Raw genomic sequence first — 9,134 nt, forward strand, 5'->3', positions numbered from 1 at the left:
AATTAAATCAAAATAATCACTGTTAATAATAATCTGAGCTGCTGCACTTGTAACTGTTACACAGGGATGTAAAAACAAGCACAACCTATAGCAGTTGGATAGCAAGCAATCAGAAACAAACCCTTCAGCATTAAATAGTGAATCCACATTTGCTATGGGAAGCCTTTAAATGGGTGCTTTTACAAATAAAAGGTAATTTGAATTGGGCTCTGCCCACCGCCCCATCCCCAGTGCTGGAATGCATGAATAAACAAGATGAGCAGTTTTGAAATGAAATATCTGGGATTAGGGGATGCGATTTCTGAACGTTTGCTCTCTTCTGAACACGAAACTGCATTTACGGAGGAATAGAAGCGGCTGTTCTCTTGACGCGCCGAGTGAATTGGGACGCGACCCAAGTAAGGCGAAGCGGTGTGGGCGCTGCACCTTCCATTCCAGCAGAGGGCAGAGCCGCTTCCCTTGCATCGGGGCGTGCTGAGCGATCGCTTCCCGGTGCTAGCTCTTCCAACACTAAAAGCAAACATTTTTTACACTCGAAACATCTCGACTGTAGAGGAAGGAGACGGCGCGTCTAGTGACTGCGGGGGAGGGGAGAAAGGTGAACCTGCAACTGAACGGAGCGAACATCCCCTCGCATACTGCTTGCCGATTCAGCTATTTGCTGCCTCCAGCTAGTTGGTTGGTTGTTTTTGCGCAGTAAGCCCAGTTCCTTTTCTGCGGCCGCCAGGGCTATAAAGTCCGGACCCAACGGCGAGCTCTTCCAGCTGCTGCGTGATCGGTTTCCTCGGTTGGCTTCATACCCTCCGTCTCCCATCTTCACTCTCATCTGCCTTCCCTTCGCCGAGGAGTCCCGGAGCAGTCCTAGAAATGCAGCCACTGGCGCTCTTGCTGACGCTGTGCGTCTTGCAAACGTGGCCGGCAGTTTTCGGGGACCTTCAGCACCAGCCGTTTGTCGTGCTGGGCAACGACTGGCCCAAGAAGCTGAGCAAGGTTAGTTTCAGCGGGTCGGCCTTTTGGCCCTGTTCTGCCGGCGTCTGGGGGCAAAAGGGTTGAACAAGTCTGAGGATTTTAGAGAGGGGCGTTTGGTTACTCACTGCTTACTGTGGGGGCGGGGGCAGGTCTACTTTCACACTGGTGACACTCGCTTGTGGCTGGTGATTTGCACACTTGCACATTCGCCCTGCTAGCACGACTCCCTAGTGCAACCTTCCCTAAATCCAGATCATTTGGATTTCCAACGCCCAGCAGTCGGCCGCCATGGCCAGTGATCGGGAATGCTGGAATTTGCCATGCAAAACATTTCGAGAGCACCGAGTTCAGAAGGGTTCTGTGGTTATGTTCTCAGTACAAGTGGCATTCCGTTTGGTTTCTCGGAAGTTGTGCACGGTATAATTATTTTCCCCCTTTCATCCAAAATGGTATACTTTGCATAGAAAACACTGTACTAGTTTCTGTGGATGCACATATCTCTTTGCTAGGTCAGGCTCTTTTTCACTTGGCATTTCCTTCTAGTGTTTATCTTGTAAATTTGAGTAAATAACTGAAATATAGTCTTCCCCACAATACATACATAAATAAATGATATAGTTAGTAAAGCTATGAGATGTATCAGTGTAGATTGGCTGGCATTGTACCAAGCAGTTAGTTGGAGAATAAGAAACAACTGATCTGAACCAGGAACCCATTATGGTACTAATTTATTTGCTTGTTTTATTTTGTTTCATTCTGTTACCATAGATAGACATAACACCAGGTATACCAATATAAATATTGCAGTTCATTCATGCTCCTAATGAAAAGTGAAATTTCAGGGGTGCAAAGACACTTGCTACCACTGCTAATTGTAAACCTTCCTGCCAGAGATTAATCACATATATTGCATAAAACTTAATAGGCAAGTAAATGTAACCTAGGAGTCATTACCAGAGCTTTTGACTGCTGTCTTGACTGTCTGAAGGTATTATTGTGTCCAGTTGTATCAGGGAGCATTATGACTTACCTGAGGTGGAAGGCATCAAAGTCATTTGCCTGTGTTAGAAGTATTTTAGCAATGCTGTCTAGGGAGCAGCCAGTAAGGACCTCAACAGTTCTCTTCTACAGCAACACCTTGATCCAGGCCAAAGAGGATACTTGTGAAGACACCCTTAAGTCATGTGAAATTGTAAAGGTCAAATTGTGAGGTGGGTTACAGTAGCAATCATAGTTGTGGACTGTAGCAACTATAGTTGTAGTTTTAAAATAGTAATGCACTCATTGCAACTGAATGTGGATTTGAACTGTTTTCTTGCACCCAAATCTAACACTTCCACCATTGCACTAAGAAGACCTGTTTGCTGAGCACCCTTTCCTTCCACTACATTTGCCACAAAACGTGATAAATTTAGCAGATATATTTAGATCAACTAGTTGGCAGTAAGTGACTAATCACACTGCAATATTACTCCTCAAGTACTGTTCTACATAGGGTCAAAGGGTGGCATTTTGTATGGAGTCAGACCATTGGTTTAAGTGAGCTCAGTCTTGTGTACAGAATAGTGGTTCTTGGGCAGGGGGTCTTTCAGAAGCCTAAGTAGATATTCCAGGAGGTGCTCTGTCAAGGAGGTGGCCTTTCTGTCCTTTACTTAAGAGTCCATCTGCTGTAGAGCAAAATGTTTAGATTTCTGAATAATGGCAGGATTTTGTTTATATTTTTTGCAATGATGCTAGCCTGCTTTTAGGGTAAAACCTTCTCAAGTCTCTGTTCATTTTTTTAAATACAAAAGTGCACAAATGGGCAGTACGTAAATATAGAGTAAGATACTGTAAGACAGGTAATAGCAAGACAGCTAGTAGCCCACATTTGATAAAAAGGCCAGTGTAAACAAGTGGAACATTTCTGAAGGTGTGACAAACAGAAATGTTTATATATTTCACTTCCCCCCATTTGTTCCACTAAATGCTACTGTTAAATTAGTCACAACTTACTTGGGAGTCTTGAGTCACCAGCCAGAAGAATAAGGTGTATTGCAATCTGGCTATCTTGCTAACATTTAGGGCAAGTGCTTCAGTACTTTGCCTTAATGTTCAGATAAATGTATTTCCATGTACCACAGAACTGCATTTAAGTTGACATTCTTGGGTCAGATTTAGTGCTGATCTACATAATCAGAAATACAGTGTAATATAGCTCTCCTGAAGCTGTATCACTTAAAAATTCAAGTATGTTATTGTAGGATGGAATGTTCTATATGGAAAACTCACTGCCTGTGTGTAACGAGCATGTAAAGGTTAAAGGTTCCAATACAGCCTTCTTTCTCATGACAATTATCCATATGTAAGGAGCCCTCTCTATCAGGGTCTCCAGCATGGTGCCTGTGGATGCCATGGTGCACCCAGTATCCTCTAAGAGTACCTGTGATTCTCCACGGATCCTCACCCATTCAATATTTTATAACCTTGAATAACGTTAGCCCAATTCCCCTTCCTGTTCTGAACTTGTTGCCGATGAGCTGTTCAGCAGGTAGGAAAAGAAGGGGAGTTGCTTCCTGGGCCCATCCAGACTTTTTCCATTCACACAGACCTGTCCCCTTTGCTCTCTCTCTTATCTTCCCACTCCTAGCCTCTAACCTTGCTATTTCTAAATGCGCAATCCCACTTTTTTTTGGGGGGGGCAACTTTCTGGTCTTGGCCTATATCCTCACCTTCTGTGCACACAGAAATGTACCTTTTGGTAAAGAAAAGTGTGACTGATTGGTTATTTTCAGTAATTGCAGAAGTCGTGGATATTCATTTGTCAGTGGAGACTTAAGAAAATATAAGGAATGTAATCAGTGAAGGACAAGGCCATTCTCTATTTACTTGAGTAAGCCAAAGCTAATCATGGTATGGGCAATGTGCAGTCAATGTTTGCAGAAGTTATTTGCCATCGATACTTTGGAGAAATCCATCTTCTACCTTCTCTTTCATGCTAGCATAAGTAATCCATATTGGATCTCTTGTGCTCATGTCCTACTAATAGGCTTCCTGCAGGCATCTGCGTGGGCATTGTAGAGCAGAATGCTAGGCTGGATAAGCCTTCAGTCTGATCTAGCACCACAGGCCTGGATTACAGAAGTGACATATAGTCTGCTGCTTAATAGACTGAAGTAATCACGACAGGTAACCTTGATTAACCAATTGCTTTGTTCGTTGTTACTACTACATTTCTGTCCTGTCTTTCTTCCTCTTAAGGAGGCTTACAAGGTTCTTGCCATTTTATCCTCGTAAAAGCAATCCTTAGAGGTGCGTTAGACTGAAAGTAAGTGACTGACCCAAGATCATGCAATGAACTTCGTGGCTCAAATCTCCTGTCTCCCCAACCAGCATTCTTAAGCACTACACAGCACTGACTCCCTGCATTTCAACAGCATGCATGTTGCAACCTTAGTGCTGAAAAACATAATGGTACACACAACTGTGCAATTGTCTTGTGCCAAAGTTTGCTTGTTTCTGGAAAGCAAAGCTCTGCACCCCTGACAGCTTTACAATGACCCTGTGACTCATAGGCAGTGTCTGAGAGGACACTGGATAGTTCAGATTCCCAGTTTTGAGCACTCCAACTTGGTGCTAGTAGCTGAAATTCCGGTTTCCCTCTCCCACCTCGTGACAGCCAGCACAGAAAGAGCCACTCTGGCTGTTTTCAGAAGGCAGGTAAATGGAGTTGAAGAAGGATTGGAGGGGATGTTTCAGTGGGAAGCAGTAAGACTGGAGTGGCCAGGATGTGAGGTATCCTGAAAAAACTCCTACCTCCTTCCCTGTCCCTTGAAATGCTGTTGTTAGACAACCGAAAATGACTGTCTTGCAAGATGCAGAGCTGGAGGAGCAAGATATGAAAGAGGACCTCAGATTTGCCTTCTCCTCTGCATTGAATGAGCATGAGCCTCTGAATTCAGAAGCTTATCCTCATCAGTATAGGATTGCCCAGTAGGTAACAGCAATTATTAGAGCTTTAATCTAACAAGAATGTGGAATGAATTGTTCTAATATTATACGAGATATAATAATGCCCCCTCTCCATTTCTCTGTACTATGCATAATTTTAAACATCTCTATCATGTCTCCCCTTACTTACTTTTCTTCTAAGCTAAACTAAGCTAAGCCAGTGCAACCCAAAATTAATAAGTAAATCTTATAAATGGGGGCATTTTAGTACAACAGTTGTAACTTTTTATATATGCTCAGAGATTTTCAGTGTTTTAAACCATTAATATTTGGAATGATACTTTAATTACAGCTCTCAAGGAAGGAAAGTCCTTTCCAAACCATGATAAGCATAATAAAAGTTTTCTTCAGTTCCCTGAGAATACTTTCTCTTGTGTTTTGGGACTTGTTTCCATTAGCCATAGCCAGCATAGCTATGGGTTAGGGTTAGGGTCATTGGCGTTGGAAGTCCGAAAACATATCAGAAACTGTATTCCTCATCCTTGCTTTAGGGTGATAACTGGACCCTTTGTGCAGGAGTGACCATGAACCTGAGATGAATCAATGTCCCACAATCCTGTTCAGTTCATTTTGATTGGCAAATTGAGTCAGTCAAGCAGAAACTGGAGGGTATGGTGTGACCTTGTCTTGTTCTGTGTATTCTGATTACACCAGATAATTCAGCCATCTTTGTGCTAAGTGATTGGTCAATGAATGGCCCTTACCATCAGATTTTAGCAAAACAGATCTCAGATCGGAACATAATAAGACAGTTAACTTCCCTCAACTGCAAGCCTCCTTTGCCATATCATTTATAAAAATTGCTTTTTGGATATCGGAGCTTTAGTGTGTTATAAATTACCCTTGGCCAAATCAAACAAAGGAGTCTTTACAACACTTTAAAAAAATCTTTGTTTGTTGAGACACTTAGCAGAGCTTCCTCTATTAAATAGATTGATTAAATAATTAAACGTCACATGCTTACTCTTGAGGGTTAGTGTTCCTCACATTTTGTGCATCAGTAACCTTGATGTTATCCAAAATGGGGCACAGTGTGGATAAGTCACAATGAGCTCCACAATGCAGTGTTTCAAGGCATGCCACTACTCATATACACTCATTCCTGAATGTACAGGCCTGGAATACTGTGTAATGAAATAGTGGGAAGTGGGAGTACCGTGTCAAAGAGATCCTTGATAGCACTCTCAAGTTGACTGAGATTTTCTTGCTTGGTTAGACAGGCGAGTTGCCCCTGTCTAACCAGTTTGTTTAAGCTGAGGCTGCATGTAATGTTAGAAAACTCCTACACAGAGAAGTACTTCTGTGTCAGAAAGAAAAAGCCAGTGGCAGACATGACTGCAGGTTAGGTTATATGTTAATTGCAATGCAGGAGTGCTTTCTGCACTGCCTTGAGATGTTTCTTGCCTTAAAGTTAGCCTAATGTTAATATAAATCAAATAATTCTGCATGGAAATTTTGCATTTTCAGAAATGATCTTAACTATGCAGTCAGAACAATGTGGCTATTAACTCAGGGGGGGACAAAATCCTCTAGCAATGAGGTGGGAAACAAGTTGAAGAGATTAGATTGTAAGGCAAAGGTCTGTGACAAAACTCCAGCTTCTTCTGCTTGACCAATTTCTTATTAGTTTTTTAGCTCCTTATCTCCTTTGAAGTTCTGCAGTAACCCTAGCTTCTATTTAGTCACTTCTTTTTTCAGATAAGCAAAATAGAATTGTAAAACTGCCCTTGCTTCTTTGGCCTTGAAAATTAATGAGGCCTAGTTGCTGGTTTAAGATTTATGCAGAAGCTGAATGGATCTATCCTCCCTGAAGGGATAGAATAGATCATTGGGCTAGACCACTTCAAACTGGAGGTGGGAAGGGTCACCCAATGTAGCTTTTTTGTATAGAGCCTCATTCTAACCCTTTAAAAAGGAGACGATGGGAAAAGTCATGGCTGTTCTTGGCTATATAAACCCTAACTACATTCCCTGTATCATCAGTACCATCATCATCACATTAATATCCTGTCTTTTTACTCTTGCAAAAACCCAAGAGAGCTTCAAGTCCTGCTCCCCATCTCTAGCCTCCCTGTCAGTGACGGGTCCTAAGTTTCCTAGTGAACTATGTGACTGAGGTGGGTCAGACCCCAGATCCCAGTCCAGCATTCTAAGCACTGCACCACATTGGCTCCCTTCATCCTTTCCCTCCCTCTTTCCTCAAATCCTCCTTGTGAGTGTTTGCTGCCTTTATCCATTGCATAACTCCCAGCCAACTTTGTCTTCTCAGCGCTCCTGTCTTTTGTTTGCTCTTCTGCTGTTAACATGCAACACTCCTCCGACTAGGTCATGTGATGTTTCCCCACAGTTGTTGCATACCTGACTTCTCCAGGATCAGATTTTTGTCTACTCTTAGGATTCTGCTCTTCCATACTACACTGAGATTCTTTACTTGCAGTCCACAACTGGTGGTGTTACCAAAGTTCATTGTGATGTAGATAGCATTGGCATAAAGCTTAACAAAGAATCTGTTGTTAAAATTCTGACATCTACTTGTTTTGGAGTGTGTGCTTTGCACTGACCAAAGCAAATTGACCTTTTAAATTCTTTTTCTCTTCACTCAATCTATCGAGTTTGCCATTTTTGTCTAAGTTATCAGTATTGTTGTTTGCTTTGGAAAATAGTGATCTGAGTATTTAGCGTGGATAGCAACAATGCTAAGCTTTCTGCACTGGGGTGAATTTCAGATGTGGTAGGACTAGAAAGAAACCTGTGCAATTTAACAGAAAACAGAACTATAAAGTTGCTAGGAAGTGGTTTGAAATATGGCTCCCATTTCCAGGGCTGGCTTAAGACATTTAGCTGTCTGAAACCTTCTTATTACTTGCACAAATGCCAGCTAGTCCAGCTGTTGAAAGTTAGTTCAACACTGCGGACAAGACAGCATCCTGCACCACACCTGAGGACAGGAGTGCAAGACAAGAGGTGTGACACACCCAGAGGTCTCTGCTCTGTCGCCTCACCACGGCCCCTCAGCATCTGCTACCAGATACAGCTGGCTCAATCTGCCTGATGGTAGGGCTGGCCCTCCCCATTTCCCCTAACCAGTGTCTGCTGAAGAATAGATTTCCATTGCAGAATCTTCCACATTTACCTTCCTGGTATCTATTGAGCATGAAGTCAAAATTTGGAGTAGGTATTACTTTTTCTTGGCTGAATTAAAATTACTTCTACTTCTGTCAGGCATGGTGCTATTCTTTTAACACATTTTTCCTCTAATTCTTTCAGGCCCAAAACTTTGCGTGGGAGAACTGTGGCCCTTCGTCAGATCCTGCTGTGCTTAAGAGTCTGTCTATAAGCCCAGATCCACTCACCATTCCAGGAGATATGTCTATCAGTGCATCTGGTGCCACCACTATAAACCTTGTTTCACCTCTGAAGGTATGTAAAGGTTATGGAGCTGCACCAGGCAGAAACAGGTCTTCATATCTCTGGTATTATCCAAAATGCGCTTGAACTGTTCAGCGCTCTTGAAAGATGCAACATCTCATCCAGGTCTGGGACCATATTGCTAAGGGCTTGCATGGCTCCCAGTGCATCAAGAACACTTCGCTGGGGAGTGGACATAGCACAGTTTCCCCTGCTCCCTTCCTTGTTCTTTCTGCCAAGATGTCAGACTGTCAGACTGAAGAAAGGGGACTCTGAAGGGCTCATGGAGAAATCCTGGGCCTCCTCAGGTGTATGAGTTGCTCCCACAGAAGGAAGTGGCCAGCCTTCAGATGTTCATAGGCAGGCACCTGTGCAACCATCAAAATTACTGCTTCACTTTTCTGTCATGAAGCGCTTCTCACCAGCTGCCATGAGGAAGGAAGTACTATTGTGAGCAAACTGGTTTCAGTTGATAAGCTTTACGTATCTACTCAGAGGGTCTGGTTCTGGATGCCAAGAGTGTAGCTCCCTTCCTATCAGTGTTAGCTCCCTGAATGTAGGGGTGTCATTTTAGATTTCAGTACTGAGGGGGTGGGGCTGCAAGGTTCTCATCAATGTTTAAAAGGCCTTCTGCTAGATACTGTACATACTGATGTACAAGGTGACTCGCATATAAGATGAGGTCGATATTTTAGGCCTTGGATGTGTTTGTCACATTTGGGGCATATAAGATTACCCCCAGTTTTTGCTTTACCATTTCCAGTTTC

General features: G+C 42.9%; 1 protein-coding gene across 1 annotated transcript; it reads left to right on the top strand.

Moving 5' to 3' along the window:
• Positions 1 to 488: 488 nt before the first annotated feature.
• On the top strand, positions 489 to 8,560 carry LOC123017545 (ganglioside GM2 activator-like). The gene is made up of 2 exons (XM_044418962.1): positions 489 to 990; positions 8,227 to 8,560. Exons 1-2 carry the CDS (start codon positions 868 to 870, stop codon positions 8,452 to 8,454), a joined length of 351 nt encoding a protein of 116 aa, XP_044274897.1. The 5' UTR covers positions 489 to 867; the 3' UTR covers positions 8,455 to 8,560.
• The last annotated feature ends 574 nt before the right edge of the window (positions 8,561 to 9,134 follow it).

This window comes from Varanus komodoensis, unplaced genomic scaffold (genome assembly GCF_004798865.1).
Source record: "Varanus komodoensis strain SLA01 unplaced genomic scaffold, ASM479886v1 scaffold957, whole genome shotgun sequence".
Lineage (NCBI taxonomy): Eukaryota > Metazoa > Chordata > Lepidosauria > Squamata > Varanidae > Varanus > Varanus komodoensis.